Source organism: Dasypus novemcinctus, chromosome 10, assembly GCF_030445035.2.
Source record: "Dasypus novemcinctus isolate mDasNov1 chromosome 10, mDasNov1.1.hap2, whole genome shotgun sequence".
NCBI lineage: Eukaryota > Metazoa > Chordata > Mammalia > Cingulata > Dasypodidae > Dasypus > Dasypus novemcinctus.
Genome location: NC_080682.1, coordinates 67859282 through 67881937, shown reverse-complemented (window position 1 = coordinate 67881937; position 22656 = coordinate 67859282). Strand labels below are relative to the sequence as shown.

The following is a 22656-nucleotide window of genomic DNA, read 5'->3' as shown; positions in this document are numbered from 1 at the left end:
CTCCCTGCGCGCATCAGCACTGTGCGTGGGCCAGCTCCACACGGGTCAAGGAGGCCCAGGGTTTGAACCGCAGACCTCCCATGTGGTAGATGGACACCCTAACCACTGGGCCAAGTCCGTTTCCCCGTATTTTAATTTCTCAGCTACAAATTATGTCATATCTACTATTTCTGGCCACTTTCTATTGTGGAATTTTTCTCATAGTTATGAGTCATAGTTTCCTACTTCTTGGCATGCTCCATTATATTGGCTCATTATTATATTTTTGTTAAATCTGCTTTATATGATATTCCTTTAAATAATATTGAAGTTTTCTTTCTCTGTAAGATAGTTAAACCAAGCTACTTTTGTATCAGTTTGAGCCTTCAAGTCTTGTTTTTAAGTTTGCTAGAATATATCTACTACAGCCTGCTCTCCGTGCATATTTCTTCCCTTTATTAAATTGTGGACCTTCTGGGATTTCCACTGTTTTATTTTGCAAAAGGGCTGCCAATGCAAAGTACCAGAAAGTTGTTGGATTTTATAAAGAGCATTCATTTGGGGTAAATGCTTACAATTCTCAAGCCACAAAAAGTCCAATTCAGGGCACCATAAAAGGTGCTTTCTCACCCAAGTCAGCTGCCATGTGTGAAGCAAGATGGTGGGAGATCCCTGCCAGGTCTTTGCCTTCCCCTCCAGGCTGTACCATCTCTCAGAGCTCAGCTGAGGTCAACCGGGCATAGGACTTGTCTCTTTCCAGGTCTCCTACCTCAGGCTCAGCTGTTCTGCTTTCTTCCCAATTTCAGCTACAAGCTATCAGGCAAATAATTCATCCTCCCTGGGCCTCAGTGCCTTGAACCTCTCCATTCCATCACATATTAGAATCATAAATGGTGGAGTTCTCTTTTCTATTGTGTCTCCATTTTCTATCAGACCCAGCAAGAGGGCAGAGACTCAACTTGTGTTACACCTCACTGAGGTAGTGCAATTGAAAAAAGGTCTCACATCAACAGGAATGGACTAGTCCACAAACATGATCTCTCTCTTTTTCGGATTCGCAAAATAATGACAACCTGCCACACCCACCATATGCCCACAGATCAGGATTAAGGATTTTCTATTCTGTGGTCTCCCCAACCTATTTGAGCTCTGAGAACTTTTCAGCTTACAACCATCCAGTTATTCTTTCCCTTTTTTGTTTAGTTTCATCATATGCCTGCACATGACATTCAGCATAAACTTGAGTGGTTCCAGTTAGATTTATGGAATTCTTTCTACCTAACTCCCTATTCCCTTTTTTAAAGATTTTTAAATTTCCTTTTTTTTTTTTTTTTCAAATTTATCCCCCTCTTCCCCAGATGGTTTTCTTATCTGTTTCTTCATTGTTTGCTCACCTTCTCCAGGAGGCACCAGGAACCAAACCTGGGACTTCCCAAATGGGAGGCAAGTGCCCAACAGCCTGAACCACTAAGCCACATCTGCTCTCCATAGGCTGTAGTGTCTGCTGGCTTGTGGCATCTGCTCATTTAGGCATTTGCTCATTGTGGTAGGTATGGTGTGTAGCTCATTGCAGTGGGTTCAGCATCTGCTCATCTTCTTTAAGAAGTACCAGAACAAGAACCCAGGACCTCCCATGTTATAGGCAGGCATCCAACTGGTTGGATCACATCCACTTCCCCTCCTACTCTTTAGACCTAGCAGGCAGCAGTCAGTGTCTTCAGACTTCTTAAACTCTGATCTGTCTCAATCCAATTCAGAAAGGCTGCTCACCAATAAATTGTCTCTCAGCAGAAAGCCTCCTCTTCTCACTCCACTCCAAATAATTACCTTCAACTGCCTATGGTTATTCAGTTAGGCAGGAGTTGTATTATTTTCCAGATTCATAGTGAACCATAGGTAGATATATAGACATTGCAATAAGATAGGACAATTGAAGAATTTCTTTCCTCCTGTTCCAGAAAACAGAATCATCATTCTTGTAAATTTTCAGAGTCAGTTCTAATTTCACCCGAGGCTGCTTCAGACATGTGTAAAGTTAAATGGCAAATCCACCCAGACTAGTCATCATTATTGCAAGTTAAAAAACATAAGGCCCACTGTCAAACTGCTGGTGTTTTAAAGAACATTTCCTCTTTTCCTGATGAGATGGCTGGTATATGCTCAGGGTGACTTTCTCTATAATGAGGCTTTCACTCCAAAGGGAAAGCAGTGTCTCTGCCTCTGGGCAAATACTGTGGCCAGGCAACCTCTCCATTGGTCCAGACTTCCAGAAAAATTTCATGGAATAGTGAAGGATGAGAAATAATTTGCAAGATCAGACAGTATACAGTTAAAATTTAAATCATTTTTTGAAAATTTAAAAAAGTGTGGTCTGCCTCATCTTTCCATCTAAAAAGAATCTGCCCATCTTGGTTAAAAGTAGACTTGTCTCTGAGGCTGTGTAATTGATAAACAGAGAATTCTTAGGATTTTCATTACCTTTTCATTGGAATTCACTTCTTGGAATAGTCAATTGCCACTGTGATTAAGAAGAAAAAAAAAATCATCCTGAATTCAGGGATGAGAACTTATTTATTTATACTTTAAATGGGTATTTAAAAGATTTTCTTCTTATCTTAGAAAACTATGCCTTGATTACTCATGAGCACAATACAGTCTCTTGTGTTATTTTCCATTGCATTCTGACTGATGCAACCTTAAATGAAGCCCAGGACATCAATCATATGGCCTTGTGTTCTAGCCCCTGAGCTGGCCTCTCCACTTCTGATCTCTTCTCTGATTTCAGTATTTTCCTTCACATTGCTGCTATCTTTCTCCTTCCTTATTCACTAAACTAAACCATATACTATCTCAAAGTAGAACCATTGTTACCGCCTCAAAACTCCAGGGTCTTAACCATTGGCCCAGGCCACACTTCTAACATTAATTTCCTATATTCAATCCCACATACTTTGCTCCCATTCACATTTGATGACTAGTTAATAGCTTTCATGGCCTGTATGTCTCAGGCATTTATTCATTTTATTTTCTCAGTGTGGAGTGTCAAAAACACAGTGAATTAAATTTCTAGAAGTCTTCCGATTACAAAGCCAGCCAATTAAAAAATCTCCTGTAAGGAATCCCTCCTCTCAAACACCCAGTACAGCGCTCTGTAAAATGTTACTGTTAGATCTTCATTATCTGAGGAAGATTTTTCATAAAGTTTAGGCAGTAGAGCTTTCTTTTAATATTTGTGAACTAACATTACAAGCTTAAAATTTAATGCCTTTCCATTACATTCTCCTATTATTTATTTGTTTGTATATTTGTCTACATATCCATTAGAAACACTGCCTTCATTATAAGCAGAGTTGTGGTATGTTTACCCATTTTCTCTTGAAAAGATGAAACATAACTGAATATTAACTCATTGCTAATAAAATTATGGCTATCCCTTGAGGAACAGTTGCAATGTTCAAGGTACCTCTAAGCATATCTCACAGATGAATTGTTTTAATACAATAACCTTGTAAGTTGTCACATTATTATCCCCATTTTACAAATTAAAGAAGCAAACAAAAGAACAGAATCTAATACCCCGCCAAACATTATAAACAAGTGAGTGATGAAGCCAGAGTTTGAACCTCCCCATCTGGTTCCAGTGTCTGTGGTCTTTACCATTATGATGAACTAATCCTCAAACATGCCCAAATTGTCTATGAGGATGTTTGCTGTTGTGTTCTTTTGCTAAATGATATAAACTTAATTTGGATGTATAAAGTATTAAGAATAGTAAAATTGTTGCATACGAATATTAAAAATATAAATTTGTACAATAAAAAATTAATTTGTCCTCACACTCACTGTGAACACAAAGAATTTCAATGACTTTTTATATATAACATAGATCCTGAAACAGGATACTATTGTAATACATAATTGTTGAAATATAAATATGAATAAATAAAACTATAAAAGGTTTGCATTCATCCAAAAATAAAGAATGAAGTAATCAAATGCCATTTAAGGCTGTGTACATTCTAACAAGTATTTTCATTGAAGATGTTGGGTGTGGGAGATTGATATTTTGATTCCATATGACTAGTATGGCTCTTCCTTATTTACTCATTCATGCTCAAATATAAGACAAACACTATATTGAAATATGCAGATTAAATGATATTTTACTTATTCATCAGAAAAAGGAAGCTATATAATAACTTGAGATTTTCCATAATTAAATATAGTACAAGTGATCCACTGACCACGAGTTATGTCTTTGCACCCAATTTTTTGTATTTCCATTTATGGTGTGGCACATAATTCTCAAATATCTAACTAATATGTACTAAATTAAAATCTGCATTTTTTGTTATATTAATGATGGCACTTCATAACTTGATAGTACCTTTCATTCAATAAACATTAAATGTTTAAAAGTATTAGACCATTATGCACTTTTATTTCCTTTTAAATATGTATGTAAAAGGATCACTATATCATTGCAACTCAGTAGAGATTAGAAATGTTTGACTAATTTAATTTTAAATCTTCAATTTTCTCTTTTACTTAATTTTCAGAAAATCGAGTGGACTATGACTAACAAAGTTTATTGCCTTTTAATAGATTGTCTATATTGAAGAATCGAGTGTGTAAGAATTCACCCAAAGAAAACACCTGTCATATCTCTGTGGAATAATTATAACTATTTCAGGCTTTGATTCCAATTGGTGCTAGTCCTTTGTCTCCTCATCTGCAAGTATGACCTTTCTCTCCCTCTCCAGCTTTACTTTCATTGTGGGCCAGTTAATGATATTTCTATATACCTTAGGTTTTAAAAATAGTTTTATTTCTTCCTCAGGTTATTGGAACAATATTAAATACTTGAAAAAGAATAATTTAGAATGATCTTAATATGCTAGTGTTCTACTTTGACAATGCTTGCACAGTACCATTTTAGAACTTTTGTAACTTGCACTGTTTTGAAAATCTCCCAGGCAAAATAGAATAGTTAAGACTAATCAGTTTCTATTCAGGCATGCCTGAATTCAAGTCACTCTCTGCTACTTCCTAATGATATAATGTTGGACAAGTTTTTTGACATCTTTAATACTCTGTTACCTCCTCTCTAAAATTGTGTGTAATTATGATACTAACTTTGCAGGATTGTCGGGAGGATTGACTAAGATAATGCATATACAGCACCCCCATTAAATATCCAATAAATGTAAGCTTCTCAGAGGTAGTTGGGTAATAAAATTTCAGTTGATGCCATCTTTCTGTTATACATCAAAATTATTGTCACTCCTCCTTCTGAGAATTTACCAATTACGCTATTAAATGAACACATTATAGTTGATGGGTTAATTCAGAACAACAGATCTCCTGACATTTATTGAATTAACACATGCTAAGTTCATTATTTTAGTCCCTCTAATGTTTATCATACATTGTGACTATCAGCAAATGTTTGATGAATGAAAAAAAGTGTAAATTAATGAATGAAAGATTCAAGAAAGAGAATGGCTCCACAGTGGGCAAATTATAACATGAACATGAGAGCAAGATCTCTCAAAGGTTTTCCATATCCATAAAGTCAGTTTATCATGGAGTGTAAACATATTTATTTTAGTGATAGCAATCACTATGAATTTTCATATTAGACACATGTTTTTGAATATTCCTTCATTAGTCATGTGCTTGCTGTGAATTTCTGCCCCCATGATAGGAACAGCTTTGCCTTAACTTCCTATGTTTGGTTATCCCTTTTAAGACTAGACTAGAGTTAATAGAAAGTGAACATAGGGCTCAGACCATGTGGTTTACAAAAGGTTAAATAAATATTCTAATTTTATTAAAACATATAACAGTCCATGAGTTCCTCTCCATAGGTGATGATGCCACTACCATATTTAAGTTAGCTGAAATTCACTAAACTATTTTTTAAAATAAACTTATTATTCACACCTTGATAAAATAAAGAATGAGAATAATAAGTTCATTGAAACCATGACTGCCTTTACTTAGTTTTCCCACCCCTGGATCCCCATGGCTAATTACCATTATATATTACCCATAGACTCTGATCTGTTCCTGGAATTATCCCAGATCAGGTAAAGATACATACAGGAGAAGGTTTATCACATAAGGAAGTTTCCCTGGATGATTCTGTTTAGACACAAGGGGAAGCATTACCTAGCCTCTTCTGATACTGTTGTTCATCAAAAGAATTAGGCATTTTTTATTATTTTCATAGATTGGTAATTAAATTTCTTATTAGATTAGGCTTAGGGTCCTTCCCCAAATTCCTAATCTGCTTTGCTGAACATAAGACACCCTGATTGACACCTTTTCATGACTTTCAGTTATCCTGATCCCTATATCTCCATCAGCCCCTGTTCTGAAAAGTCATATAGCATAAAAGATGAGGATGCCTGATGGTTTCCATTATGACCTGCTGCGTATAATGCTATTTTCCACTCACCAGATGCAACTCCTTGTTTTAGTTTGCAAAAAGCTGCTGAAAGCAATACACCAGAAATGGGTTGGCTTTTACAATTGGAATTTATTGGCTTGTAAGCTGACAGTTCCAAGGCTGAAAAAAGTATCCAAATCAAGGCATCATCAGGTGATGCTCTCTCCCCAAAGATGACTGCGGGTGATCATGGACTTCTGTGTCACATGAGAAGGCACATAGTAGCGTATACTGATCTCTGCCTTCTCATATGGGCTCCCATGCTTTCAGCTTCTGGCTACTCCATCTGTTTTTCTCTCTTGGCTTCTTTGGATTCCTCTCTAACTCCTGTGGCCTTTTCTCTCTGTCTATATGGCTCATTCTCTCCATATTCATTCCATTTATAAAGGAATCCAGTAAAAGGGTTAAGACCCATGCCTTACCAAAGTAATCTATTAGTTGGTACAATCAATTAATTAAAAAAAAAAAAAACCTTTACCTGAATGACCTAAGCAAACGGTCCCACCTACAATAAGTTCACACCAAAAGGAATGGATTAGCTCTAAGGACATGATCTTTTCTGGGGTCCATAAAAGCCACAAACTACCACACTCCTGTGGTGGCCTGGAGTTATGTACCCAAGAAAAACATGTTCTTAATTTCAATCCATTCCTCTGTGTATGAATGCAGTATAAATAGGACCTTTCCAGTTGGGTTGCTTCAGTTAAGGCACAGCCCAACGGAATTAGGATGTGCCTTAATCCTATTACTGGAGGACTTAAAGAGAAAGTCACTAGAAAACAGCTGAGCAGAAAACCAGGTTCTGGCAGTCCACAGGTCCTGGAAGAGAAAGGAGAAGATGCTGCCGTGTACATTGCCATTTGGTGGAAAAGCCAAGGACTGAGGATCACCACCAGCCAGACTCAGAAAATCAGTCTTCAGGGAGAAAGCACTGCCTTGCTGACTTCTCATATTTGGGCCTCTCCTAGGCTCAATAAATTCCCATGGTTTAAGACAAGCTACTGTATGGTATTTGTTTGCAACTAGGAAACTAAAACAGCCCTCCTCCACCCAACCTCCCCACATAGTTGTCCAACCAGACCTAAACGTACTACATTGATAAGACACTAAAACCATTGCACTGCCATTTAGAACACTTCTTTACAATTGGAATGTGTGTCTGTCTCCCTGAGACACTAGTCCTTATATCCTCAGCTCTCCTGCCAATGCTGCTGAAGTCCAATGTCTCATAATTACAAATTTTATTGTGTATCTCCTGAGACAGACCCAAGACTCTGGTCTCATTATGCTTTCTCATGAACCACAATAAAAAGAGACCTCCTCTAGCTTCTCCATATATTTAGTGTTTTAATAGCAGAAAATAGGTGTTTCAATTTAAACATGAAAATGTGAAGGAATACATTAAAAGTGACTATTCCTTATATTCCATTTTTTTCTTTCACTTTTAGCCATTTGTTAATGGCTTTGAGATAAACTTAATATTTGGAAACTATATACAATATCAGTTATTTGTCATTTTTACATGCTCATGGACATAAGGACAAACAATAATTTTAAATATCAACTAATTTTAAAAATTATATTATAGTTTTTATTATAAAATTCATTCTAATTTACATGGAATATTTTGGAAAATAATATTAAGAGTAATAATACTCAGTAGCTGACTTTTATTGTTAATACCTGCTAAGACTAAGTACTACATTCATATGAACCTATTTAATATTCACAAAACTATAGGAGAAAGTTCAATTTTTATCCACATTTTTCATTTGATTTATGTATTTCCCAATTTCTTAAATTTTCATGTTTTTCATTTTAATAAGTATACAATTAAAATTTAAATATGAACTTTCACTCTATTGAATAACATTTATAAAGACAGGGCTCCATTTGTTCAGTATTTATGTTTCTCTTTCCCCCTCATTCATACTTTCCAATCACTAGCCTTTCATACAGTGCCTTACACCAACATATTAGATGGTCAATAATTGTTTTCGAAATGTGTGATTACTCCATATGTTATTGAACTTAAGATTTTGTCAGGCACACCTTTGAAGCTAACATGACGGTGGCCAGAATTCTGAGGTTTCTTGGCACCACTGTCAGAGGTAGAAATGTGAGCAGAATGGCATATTGTTTTTATCTGTGTGGCTACTTTACCTTCTCAAACATATCTACAGTGTTCTACTTGGTGGAAAGTGTTTTTGAGAATATTTTTTAAAACTTCATAACATTTTGGGAATATTTACAGATTCTATCTGTTCTAATTAACATCAGTGAACTGCAATAAGCACAGGATCAAGACCTAGACACTTTAAGAATCCAGTGTGGTTTCTGAAGTTTAACATTTTTGAGTATTAATGTGGGAATTTTTCTATAGTAGCTTTACTATGATTGGCAGAGAAAAGAACAACAAACAGGGACCTTTAATTTGAGGAAATTACTTTGTCTAATAGCATATATTGAACAACTTCATAACATTTTGGGAATATTTACAGATTCTATCTGTTCTAATTAACATCAGTGAACTGCAATAAGCACAGGATCAAGACCTAGACACTTTAAGAATCCAGTGTGGTTTCTGAAGTTTAACATTTTTGAGTATTAATGTGGGAATTTTTCTATAGTAGCTTTACTATGATCGGCAGAGAAAAGAACAACAAACAGGGACCTTTAATTTGAGGAAATTACTTTGTCTAATAGCATATATTGAACATAGCCTAATACCACTGAAGTCATTTTTCAGAGACTTTGGAAAAAGAAATATCCAAGAAAAACTATCCTTTCTTTAGCAGTTTGATATAGTTATGAATTCCAAAAATAGATATTAGATTATGTTTGTAAACTGGTCTGTACCTGGGCATGATTAAATTATGATTAGTGTTTTGACTGGGCCATGTCAGTTACATGTTGAGTTCCCCGCCCCCCAAGGGGTGGGGACTCACAGATAAAAGGCATGGCATAGGACAGAGTTGGAAGATTTTGGTGTTGAAGTTTTGATTTGGTGTTTGATGCTGGAGTCTTAAGCTGGAGCCCTGGGAAGTAAGCACACAGAGGAAAGAGAAGCAAGCCCCAGGAATAGAGGACCAGAGCCAGGAGAAGAACACAGAGGAACAGAGAAATCTCCTTAGACATGGCAGAAACCCCAGCGAGAGAGACAGAGCTGTTCACCTGCTAGTCTACAGCTGGCCTTGTGGAGTAAACAGAGCAACCCTAGACCCTGATCCCAGAGAGAAGCAAGACCTGGGAAGAGAGGAACTCAGGAAGCCTGAACTCTGGCAGAGGTTAGCAGCCATCTTGCTCCAACACATGGAAATAGATAGTGGTGAGAGAAGTAATCTATGCTTTATGGCCTGGTATCTGTAAGCTGCTACCCCAAATAAATACCCTTTATAAAAACCAACAGACTTCTGGTATTTTGCATCAGCACCCCTTTGGCTGACTAATATACTTCCATTTGTGAATTATCAGTAAAATATAATCTACCCATTTTCATCTAATCATATTTAACTCCAGAACATCCTGCTATACCCAGCCCATTTTCAAACACTCCATTTTACAAAACTGATTATGAGGTATTTAGAAAAAAGTCCATTATTTTTAATTTGAAGAATCACTCTTTATTGCAGTACTATACATATTTTACTAACCGTGTATTTCTGTCAGTTGTCATCTCTATCCAGAGTCATATTTCTGGTATTGGGGTATATAGCAATAAATTAATTCTGCTGTTATCAAACACTTTCAGTTTGGATTCTAGACTTAATCATGCACAAATATTATTTATTTTCTTCTATGCTTTGGTTGCTTGAACAATATCTCTTAAGAATTTGAATAACTACATATTTTTTGAAGCCTTGCATATCTCTATGAAATATTAGGACACTACAAATAGATAATTTCTCTTAGAGTCATATTTAATAACTTTTTCATCCATATCTACAATTAATAAAATATGTTAAACATATAGGTAGTGTCCAGTCAATAGAATAATTTAGAAAATTACCAAATTATAACTGTTATAATTTGTTATAATTTTTTATAATTGTGAGGGGATATTCTGAGAACAGCAGAACAGAAATATGAAAAGCTCCTGGATTTTTAGTACAATTTAGTACAATTTTAGTATTACTCTGCTTTACGATTTCATTCATGAGACAATTTAAGCTATTTTAGTTGGGTTTATATCATAGAAAATGATTTCTAGTTATGTAGAGTCCCCAGTACAGTAAGAAGGAAATAAAATTAAACAATAAAATATCAAAAATAAAAGATGCCCATGAAAAATCCAATTAAATATGGTTCATGAAAAAAATCTTATGGCAGCAGAGAGATTGACAAAATTTTGATTAATCATGAGCGTTTGGGAAGACTCTTTAGTGAAGGTTGGACTGCAGCTCTGTTTTCAAGGACAGGTAGGAATTTCTTAGGAAAATGATTTGGTGGACACTAGAAGGAAAAACTGTGAACTGAGAGAAAGAGACGGGAGGAGAATGTATGAGAAAAGCAGGACATGAAAACACCATGTTGTGAGTGCAAGAGACAGGTGGAGAGAGAGAGAGAAAGAATGAGGGAAAAGGTGATAGAAATAGAAGAAAGGAGGGAGGGAGGCAGCAAATAAAAGGGAGGGAAGAGGAGTGATAGGATTATGGATGGTGAGAATAGGGCAGGGGAAGAAATAGAAGTTAAGGAGGGTGTTTTGAAGGAGTTCCTGTTTCCAAGATGCAGGGATTTTCATTAGTCTGAAGGTAGCAGGGAACCATTAATACGATCCACTTCAGCTATGTTTTTTCTAACATTGCTCTGTCAGCATTTGAAGGACAGGAGTCAGTGAGGTATAAGGGGTGGGGCTGGGCTGGGCTGGTGGGACTGGAGAATGAAGACCAGTTATGAAGCTATTACTATATAATATGGATGACCAGAGATGGTACTAAAGGTCAAAATAGGGAAAGAGAATTAGGGAGAAATTAATGAGATTCATGCCTTCCACTCCAACTGGAGTTTGCACCACTCCTCCTCTTTCTCCAGGCATGGTGATCTCTTTTAGATCCTTAATACCAGAGAGGTCCCTTCCTCTTCAGTCATTTATGGATTCCCTTTTTCTGGAAGGCTCTCTCTGGCCTCTCCATAAGGGTAAACACTTATAAATCCATCCTTCAAGTTTCCGTTTTAATGACACTTCATCAGGGAAATTTTACTGACCTTCCAGGTGGTCAGCTCACCCTATTATTTGCTTTTAAAACAATATGAAAATCTGTCATAATAATTATTGAAATTGCATTGCATTAAAGATTTTTGAATTACTTTCTTTACATGCAGTTCTTCCACCCTGTCTATATGCACTGTTGGCAGAGAGGCTGCATCTGTTTGATGGTTTGCCACATCCTGGGTACATCATGGTCACTTAATAAATAGTTTCTGAATGAATGGACAAATGAATAGGAACGAACAAGTTATTAGGGTTGTGGTGAAAAAAGATGAATTTGGCCTCCAAACTGAAGAATTTAGAATTCAGCCTTTCTCATAAAGTTGGGACTTGTAATCTCAGGCTTTCCCAAACAATTCAGTTAAAATTTTATATAAAACAAAATAGCTATGAAGATTAAGAATATAAGCCTTTCTGTGTTTCTAATATTTATTTCTAAATAATATAATGTTGGTTATAATTGATGTGAAAGTATTGCAAGTAATAGAATACATTATTTATTCTAGAGAAAAATTATTCTAAATTAATTATGAGAAATGGGTTATTAGTAATTCTAAAGTGTTTTGAAGATGAATATTGCTGTACTGAAGTGAATTATTACTCTACTATTAATAAAAGCTTATCAATCTTTCAATATAACATAAATCTTTGTTTATATCAGAATGAGCCTTTTAGCAAGCATTTATTTCCTTTTACTAATAATTTCTGAGAAATGATAAGTAACTACATTGTTTATGTCCTAAGATACTGCAGACAACTTCACGATCTTGGAAAAATTCACAAATATGGCTGACATTATATGTGAGGATGTGTTGCTTGAATGGGCCAATTAGCAAACTGTATTAGAAGAGTGTATGGATAACTTTTTTTAAGCAGGTGTAAAGACTTTTGCAGGGTTAAAAACAAAAGGACATTAATTAAGAGAAAAGGCGAGTTTATATTTTTCTTTTGGGGAGAAAAGCAGGAGGGTACATATAGATAAAATTTGCTATTTATAGAGTCCTTGCAATATATCCTCCAAAATCTAAGTGAAGTCTGTACATTGTATCATGCTATTTGTGAATGATTTTATTTTAATAAAGAATTGTGAACAATTTCCACATCCATAGATATATTTTTGTAAGTTTCAAAAATTTAATTATTTAATGTTTTATGTAAGATAAGATAATAGTAAAACAAACACTCGTAATTCCAAAAGTCAACATAAAAACATTCTTTGGGACAATATTACTGACATTAATTGAGAGTTCATTCACGGTCTCTGTCCTTAGTTTCTGTTTTTCATTCCCAAGCTTTGTCTGTGTGTTTTTGCTACATAGACTTTTATCATTAAAGAAACAGAGCTAGTTTCTCTTATTTTAGAATTTAATAAAAATAGTATTATCCATTGAATATTTGTTGCTAGGATATATCCATGTCTGAGTCAATATTTCCTCATAGCACTTGTGTAAGTCACATATAAGGTGCTATGTAAATATTTCTCAATTTAAATTTAATTATTTAAATGGTAAAGTCAAGTTTATTAATTAAGAGCGTCTATACTATCAAACCAACTGTTTTTAAATGTATTCATAGCAATTTTTAAGTGCAGAAATGGTTTTAATTTCTAAAATGCCTTTTTACTATTTTTGGTACTCTATCATTACTGTTATTATTACCAAAGAGCAGATAGATCAGGTGTTCCTGGGGAGTAAGTAAACCTAGCATTTGTATGTGGCTGTATAGATTTTAAAATGGCTTCCATCTAAAAGTAGTTTTAATGGAAAACTGAAGAATCTTAATTCTTCCATTGTATAGATTTTTCAGATGAAATTGGTTAGAAAATAAATTGAGAGCAAACAAGACAATGAGCTAAATAAGTGGGGGGAGGGGTAATGCAAATCTTATTATTTATTCTCTCTATTATTGTTTAACCAGAAATTGTACTCCAGTTGAAAGTCTAGGCTAACCTGGTTATCCACTTTGACCCTACCCTAGGACCAAAAAGCTATTATCACATGGGTTGTTCCTGAAAGCCAAACATTTCCACTGGTATTAGCATGCAATCGGTGAACAAGTTGCCTTGGTCCCAATTATGGTATATTTCATACAATTTCAAAAGTGCAAAATGATTTAACAAACACCTAGATATCTACCATCTTGTTTTGACAACACTTTAATTTCTGTGACTACAGATTATCACAGCAAATGAAAAATAATAGCATATGAAGTATAAAATAAAGTTCAATAAAAATGTTATAATGAGTATCTGAAATATAAATCTTAAGCTATTCAAATGTTGTGTTCCTAGAATGTATATTGCATTACTTTCCAGTTTCTCTCTTTCCTTACATCTAAACATAAAAAGGTATTAATAATAGTACTTTGAAAGATTATTCTGAGTATTAAATGAGTGCTACAATATAGAATAATGCAATAAACAGTAACAATTATTTTATAGTTTTAAAAATTATATTGATGGTGGGCGAGGAAGGGACATTTCTGACAAAAGTTGTGGTAAAGCTAAAATATACAGTACTTCTTAATCAGGTTATCAAGTGCAGACATAGGAACTATGTACGAGATAAAGCATGGTTGATTTGGGGTAATGTTTATTGATATTTGCAATATGCTAATAGTGTGTTAAGTGTTCTATCTCTGTGATCTTGTTTATTTCTCATCATCTTATGATACCGGACCAGTGTATTATAATATAGGCTTGTCAACATCATAATTTTAGCACAGTAAGACCCATGTCAAACTTCTGACCAACAGAACATTAAGATAATAAATTTGCTTTGTTTAAAACCATTAGGTTTGTGGCAATTTGTTACAACAGCAGTAGGAAACTAATACAGTGGTTTGCACCCAAATTTAGTAACAGTAATGTTTCATCTCCATCTAGATTTCAATTTACTTTTCTGAAAAATTAACATTTTAAAGAAAAATTAATTTTCTTCATATTTTAGCATTATTAATATGAAAATATATCATAAAATTGATGTATAACTTTAATACTCTCCTCCCCCAAAAATATTATAATAAGATATTGTGTCTTCTTTCATCCCTTTAAAATCACTGAAATGCTATCTTACCTGCCTCAGGCATTAGGGAGTATTTACAAAAGAGTATTGATTAAAGCCCTCTTAATCAAAAATAGTGATAGCCCTATAGCACTTGAAGGACTCATCATTATAGAGTTAGGAAGAAAATCAAATGGGGGTGAAAAGAAACAAGTTGTACAAATTAGGATATTGTGGATTTTGCTGAGAAAACACTGAAGTTGTTTCATGGGGTCCTGTCAAACTCACTTAATTTTGGTATCTGGGGAGTGATTATACTATTCATCAAATATGATTTCAACTTATATTAGACCCAAATATATAGGTTTTTGCTAAGAATCAAGTCAGCCATTTAATTTCTAGGGAAGGATAATTTAGTTCTTATTTAGAAATACTCTATTATAGAGAATACCACATGAACTTATGTTTTCCCTCTTAGAAATAATTGAATGTTGGCAAACAATCTCAGGCTGGAGTACTGTGCACTCATTGGAAAGAAACAGAGTGCAAGGAATGATTGGGTCTCTTCAGAATATACCATAAGGATAGGGAAAAGAGAGGTACCAAGGACATATAGTACCTGTGTTTTCCAAAGAAGTATAACAGAAGGACTTTAGTAGAATTAAGAACAGAGGACTAAAAGAGTATAAGCTCTGCCTTGGGAATATATATATATATATATATATATATATATATATATATATATATATATATATATATATATAATTTTAACAGATTTCCTTACCCCAAGAAGAGAGTAAAATAGAGCAAGGAGAAGTACTTGCCCTTTTACTTTTTATTTCTTTTTATTACTCAGCCAGCCTCTTTGAAAAGTTGTTAGTAATTATGACTACAGACAATTTCCCTGGTCACTGTCTTAACCTCATCTTATATACATAAATTAAAGTTAAAGAATGGAAAATTCTGGAAGATTATGGGTGGATAGTAGCCATGACATACTTCCTAAAGATTTCAGTGTATATGTAAAAACCTATACGTTATAAAACCCACAGATATTTCTAGTAGACCAAAATTATTAAAGATGGAGAAGAATTAATTATACAGTTACCCAAATTAATTTTAAAATTATTTATATGTATTTGTATTATTCAAGTAGTACATAAAGTTTATGTCTATTAAAGTTTTTAAAAAAAAATTATTACTATTTGGCCACAAAGACTTAATGAAATTAAAGCGTATTTTAGCAAGCTATACACTCTATATAGGGTCCTCTGTAGAAGTCTTCTTTTTTCTTACCAGTGGCACATTTGCGGAAACTAGACCTCTAGGGAAGTAATTACATAATTTGAGAATGAAGTGGGGGCTACAGGGAATGGCAACAATCCATTATACCCCTTGTAATATTTAGTGGGGAGGTTTTGAGATGAAGTTGGAAGAACACAAAATTGGATTTTAACAACATGGGTTAAATCCTTAACTCCATTATCCATAGGGTATTTGATTATGGTGACTCAATAAACCTCTCAAAGACTCAGTTTCTCCAACCATAAAGTAGAACTAATAATACCTGCCTCATAGAATTCAAGTGAGTTATCATAACTGAAGGGTTCTGTGATGATTTTATTCATTTTAAAGTATTGACCATCTTCTTTCTGTCAAACTTCAGGCTATTTGTAAAGAGTTACAGAGGCGATGAGGCATTGTCCTTACCTCTGAAAAGTCCATGCTCTCTCTTTTTTCAGGACCACTAGGATTTTTAAAAAATCATAATAATGTTTCCCATCATTTATTTTCATGGTTTTCATTACAAAGGAGATGTTGCCCATGGTTTGGCCAATATTATGGGAAGTCCACTGCCTGTAAGGGGTTGAGGTAGAATTGAATTGTAACTCAACTGTCTTTGGTGCCCATGATTTCCCAGTCTTTCAGCTCTTCACTGTCTTCTTCTTGGCCCCAGTGATCCAGGCTCCGTGCACTGCCCCTCATTGCCTATCGATCCATTTCTTCAATAGCATTTTTGCTGTTGTTTCAGTTCATTCATTTTGCTGTTGTTTCAGTTGGGTGAGTAAATCTGACTTCTGGCACTACATCTAGGCAAGATATGGAAAGCAATCTTATTCCATTTTAAGGCAATTAAATAAAATTTTTCATTTAAAGAACTTACCAATCTGATCAAATATATTGAATGATTTTATATATATATATATATAAGTAAAAAAATATATATATATATATACTTCTTATCACCATGAGGAAGCTCTTTAGCCCAAAATCAAAGCTATTTTTTCAGGTTAGCCATCCTTACCCCCTCTGATTATTCTTATGAATCATTCCACTATTACCCTGTTGAATTTCCAGTTCCTTCATATTAAATATTAAAAATTTGCAAAATATAGAAAATTTCAAATTAAATTAGAGAAAAATACATATGTAATGCCCATGCTAATCTTTATCCAAAATTCATCAAAGGACTGGGATAAGTCATTTATTCTGGAATTATTTATTTGACATATCCTACTCAAATTCTAGTTTCTTTGATTTATGAAAAAGTTTTATTTGAGTTTTTCACTAAGCTTATCATGAATTCTCAGTATTTTTTGAAAAAACTCTGGGTTTTTTCACCAGAAACAGTGAGCCTTGAATATACATTGAGAAAAATATTAAAAATTATTTTTGTCTTCAAATATCCACAAAACCTAGGAAAATTAGTCCTAGCATATTTCTAAATTACTGTTAGTGTTGTTGTATTAGTTTCCTGTGACTGCTACGTCACATACCACAAACTTGTTGCATAAACAATGGAAATTTATTCTCTCACACTTACGAAGGCTATAAATATGAAATCTGGCTGGGCCACATTGACCCCAGAGTCTCCAGGAGAGATTCTGTTCCTTGCTTGTGCCAGCTTCTGGTGGGCTGCCAGCACTGCATGCCTTGACTTGGGACCACATCACTCCCATCTCTGCCTTTGTCTTCACATTGCCTTCTCCTCTGTGTGCCTGTGTGAAATCTTCATCTTCCATGGCCTTATGAAGATACCCGTGATGGAATTTAGAGCCTGCCAGGCTATTCCAGGGTAATCTCCTCATCCTAGGATCCTTAATTTAGTCACATATTTTGCCATATAATGTTATCTTTTCCCTTTTAAGATAATAGTAATAGCTTACAGAGATTAGAAAATGGGCCACCACTTGGCCTACTGCAATATTGATCTCTTTCTGATCCACGACTTCCTAGGGCAAGACTGAAGTGTCTCTATTCAAATAATCAAAACTTTAAGCCATATATATCTGGTGTAATGTCTCCAGATTCCAGGCTCTTTTTCATACAATTTCTTCATTCCTAAAAGCCAAAAAATGAGCAAAAACACAGCAATTTAGGTGCTCTTGACCTCATTTGACAGAATGGGAAATCCAGATCTTGCTCCAAAACCCCACTTTGTTTAAATGGCAGATGCAGAATCAGAATCCAAATTTCTCTGACTCCAAACCCCATTAAGTTTCCCCAAAGTCAGTTCTCATTCCAGTATTAATTTATCAAACTAAATCAGGCTTCTTTCCAAAGGAACCATCCCACTGGCAGAAAAGGACAGTCTCAAGGATTACATTTTTTATGTTTAAGAGCTAGCATCTACTGATTCATTAAATATTGTGTTTTTGTATACAAGGTAGTTTAACTTTTCATGCTGTGTTGCTCACACTGGAGAAGTGATTTCTTCCCATTGTTAGAAGTAATTCATGTATTGACTTAATTTTTCTTATGTGAAATTGAGATAACATCAGTGTGGATATAGAAGTTGGCAAATCAAGGACCCCATTTGTTTAATAGATAAATATTAGATAAGGCAGCCCCTTACAATCTTTTGGAAGAGGAGAAGTTCCACAATCATTCCTTTCTCCTGGTCTGTATGACCTAAACATTGACTGAAGCTCCTTTTATCCTCTATTCAAAGTAGCAAGGGTACACAAAACTAAATAAAGGAATAGATAACTATTATCGATAGATAAGGAAATAAATAAAACCTTTCATTTAGATATATTCATTGCCACAGCCTCTCCACCAAAAACTGGGAGCATTTTCAAAGTGCACACTTTTCTATGAAAAATATGGTTAATAATCAAACAAGAATATTTACCAATCTGATAGTGAGCTGAGATATGCTGAATAAAACAATAATTATATTTTTATGAATATATTAAATATCCATTTTTTAAATTTGTACATTAATGATGAGCCTGTTGTTATATTTTGAGCTAGATTAGGTTTCCTTCCTGTTGGTTTCCATGGCAAACCTTTGTCCCAGCACTTACATTTCATTTTCAGTTTTTGTTTATTGTTTGCCTCCCTGTGTTATCCAAGCCTTCTTGATTTCATGGAACAAACACAGACCCTGACCAAATTTAACAAAAGTGATTTATTGATAGAATATAAGGAGCTCGTGGGATCAAGGAGAAGGTGGACAGGAACAATACCTCCTCCCAGAAAACTGGGAAGGATGAACCATAAGAAACAACCTGGACAAGACACCATAATGCACTGAATAAATCTAAGCATTTATAGATTTTCCTTAGTCTGATCATTTTTGAAAGGCCAAGGATGGAGCATCGAAAGACCTATCTTGGGTCACTTGTCCATAGTTTTGGGCATAATATGAAATTTGATAGGCAAAACAATACTTGAAATATTCTGGAGTGGTACTTTTCCAGAAAGAAATCAGAATCTATTCAGAAAGTAGAGGAAGTGAGCAGCAGTGAGGAAAGTAGCAAATGGGAGCTCTTTGAGATCAAGAAAAGATTTTTAAACCTTAATCTCAAATTCTGAACACAATGCTGTCACATAGTGGATGAACAATATTTTTGACTCATATTGCTGGAAGAAACTAAAATTGTCTCATTTTGGAAACATTCCTCTAACCTGAATATATGCATACCTCTTGATTCAGACTAATACTTAATTCTTATCTCTTCTTCATCCTAAGAAATATACTCTAAATAAATGATGAAAAAAGAAAAACTAGTAAACAAACAGTTCTTGAGTAAAAAATATGCACTACCTTAGAGAATGCAATGACGAATAGGGGAGGATATCTTCCCTTCAAGAACTCCCAGCCTATGAGAAGAGTCAAACATTTAAACCAATGACTAGGGTTTTGTGCCAATGGGCACAAAAACAATGCCTTTCTTATGCATGTATTTAACAGCATTTAGCATACAGTCCTGTCTTCTTTGTTGAATTAGAGAGCAACTCCAAACTTTATTGAAGAGATTTAACAGGATTAGAGAAGAAGACATTTTTGTTTCCTGTTTAATTATCTTTCTTATGCAGAGGTAAAGTGCAGATGGGTGGTCAAAAGGTAGTGACCCTGAGCAAGGAAGGAAAGGAGAGAAAGATATAATAAGTGAGGGGACAATAATTACTGTGTTCTGAAACTCATATAACTAAACTAAACCTCTTTACATTTAGAGAAAGAGGAATTTCTTATTTATTTTATTTAATAGTTTTTGTATCCAAATCTGATAATTTTGTTGCATTAATATAGGAACTACTTTAGTGAACCAAAGATCTTTATTTTCAATTGTTTCTTTGATATTCTAGTAGTTTTATTATTAATATTCAGTTTTATTAACTATCTTTGGTTATTATTTTTATAAACATATTATTTTTGTAAGACTATTTCCCTGTTAAGGAATGCATTTACCTGTGGAACAATGTCATTGTATTGTAGACTGTAGTACAGGTGGAAAATGTATGTTGGCTTTGAGTCAATGGACATGGCTTTACACTGTGACCCCACTATGCCTTCCTGCATTCCCAAGGATGGGAATCCTCTTTTCCTCCTCCCCTAGCACTCACTGATCAAAGTTTCAATCCCAAGCCAGTTAATATTTGCTGAGATTATTCTTTGTGTATCCTACAAGGATAGCTTCCTGAATTAATGGAATTAATTCCATATTCATATCAATTCTGTTTAGGAAACATACAAATTCGAGTAGAAAATCTTAAACATGCCTATAGTCATCTTTTCTTACATTAGTCATGGCATAGAAGCTGCAGGCCAGAACTGACTTTATTTTCTCTTTAATTTGATGTTCCGAAAGAGATGGATTTCAGCATTTCCAGAAGATAATAAGGTTTTAAATTATAAAGCAGAGTTTTATTATTTAGTGAAACATTGGTGTGAAAATAACCCCCTATGTAAATCACATTGAGAGATTTCAGTGCATTTTCCTTCTCATTGAGAAAACAAAGCATGTGCTATTGGTTAAAACAATGAGAGACAACAGGATTCCTTCTTTTGAAGGAACAGGGATTTTTAAGATAAACACTTATGTGAGAAATACATATTTCCCAGTGGAAAAATAATCTCACTGGATATCACCAATGCAAAATTGAATTTCAATTATTTGATTTAATTTCAAAGTTAAGAATTTTTAAGTTACAATGTTTAAGATCTCTGATATATATATATATATATATATAAATTCCCACTTTACTCTTTTTCTTTTGTGCAGTATTTCCATAATACTATCAATGTATTCTCATGTACAAGGACCATATTGATCTTTGTGTTGAAATTATTTATTTTGTTTTTAATACTCTCTCTCTCTCTGTCTCTCTCAAGCCTCAACAAAGTACTCCTGGAAACAATGAGAGTTCTCAAGTTGAGTCAACAAAGGAGAAAAATACAAGTACCACTGTGTGTGATTCTCAAAATGTAAGAGTAACTTAAAATACTTTTAATGATTCAACATTAAAAAGAACTTAAGCATCATAACAATCCTTAGCTCCTATTGCCTACATCTTCTCTGCTCCAATATCCCTCTGTTTCCCCTTTTAGTGTTATTTTTGTCCCACTTTAGCACTTTATATTTTGCATGTCTGTTATCAGGAAATATGCCTTTTTCTTGTTCAATTGTATTCTAATTCTTATAAGGGGTAGAGTTTGTACTGAAGAAACAATATAATTGGGTTTTGCTTTTGTCCTTTAGGTTACCATTTCTAATGATCATCCTTTCCTCACACTATTTTAAACCACTCTCTCTCTTTTTCTTTAAACCTGTAGAACTCCCTTTACTAATTCTTATAAGGCATTTCTCTTGTTGACAAACTCTTTCAGTTTCTGTTTATCCATGAATATTTTAAATTCTCCCACATTTTTGAAGGCTAAAGAATTTTTCCCTAAAAACTTAGAGAAAGTTTTTCTCTTTCAGTACTCTAAATATATCATGCTATTACCTTCTTGCCTCTATGAATCTGATGAGAAATCAGCACTTAGTCTCACTGAGGATCCCTTGTATGTTAGGAACTACCTTTCTCTTGCTGCTTTGAGAATTCTCCCTTTATCTTTAGCATTTGACTTTCAGATTATTCTGTGTCTTGAAATAGGTCTATTAGAATTTATTCTCTTTGGAGCACATTGAGCTTCTTGGATATGTTTATGTATGTCTTTCATAAAAGTTGGAATGTTTTTGGTCTTTATTTCCTCAAATATTCTTTCTGCCCCTTTTCCTTTCTTTGCTACTTTGGGTACACCCATGACATGTAGGTTTATGTGATTCATGCTGTCACCCAAATCCCTAAGATGGTGATTAATTTTTTCTAATTTTTTGCCTACTGCTGTATAATTTTGATTGTTCTGCCTTATAGTTCACTGATTCTTTCTTCCACCTGTTCAACTATGCTGTTATATTCTTGTATAATTTTAGTCTCTACTATTGTGTTTTTTATCCCCATAATTTTTGTTTTGTTACTTTTAATACTTTCAGATTCTTCTTTATGCTCACACATTGTCTTTTTTATGTTCTTTATCTTTATGCATATTTTTCTCTATCTCCTTTAATTTATTTAGTATATTTATTTGGACATCTTTGATTAGTTGTTCCAACTTCTGTGTTTCCTCTGAAGTTTTAATTTGTTCCCCAGACTGAATCATATCTTCCTGTTACTTAGTATGGCTTGTAATTTTTTGCTGATGTATTGGCATCTCATTATCTTGATGAGTTAACTCTGAA

The 22656-nt window shown here is 34.2% G+C and overlaps 1 protein-coding gene across 1 annotated transcript in view; it reads left to right on the top strand.

Moving 5' to 3' along the window:
• LUZP2 (leucine zipper protein 2) overlaps positions 1-22656 on the top strand; it is a 608759-nt gene that overhangs the window by 543244 nt on the left and 42859 nt on the right. The window contains exon 10 of the mRNA XM_023592163.3: positions 21267-21359. Coding sequence (XP_023447931.1) covers positions 21267-21359 — 93 coding nt within the window. The remainder of the gene's footprint in view (positions 1-21266; positions 21360-22656) is intronic.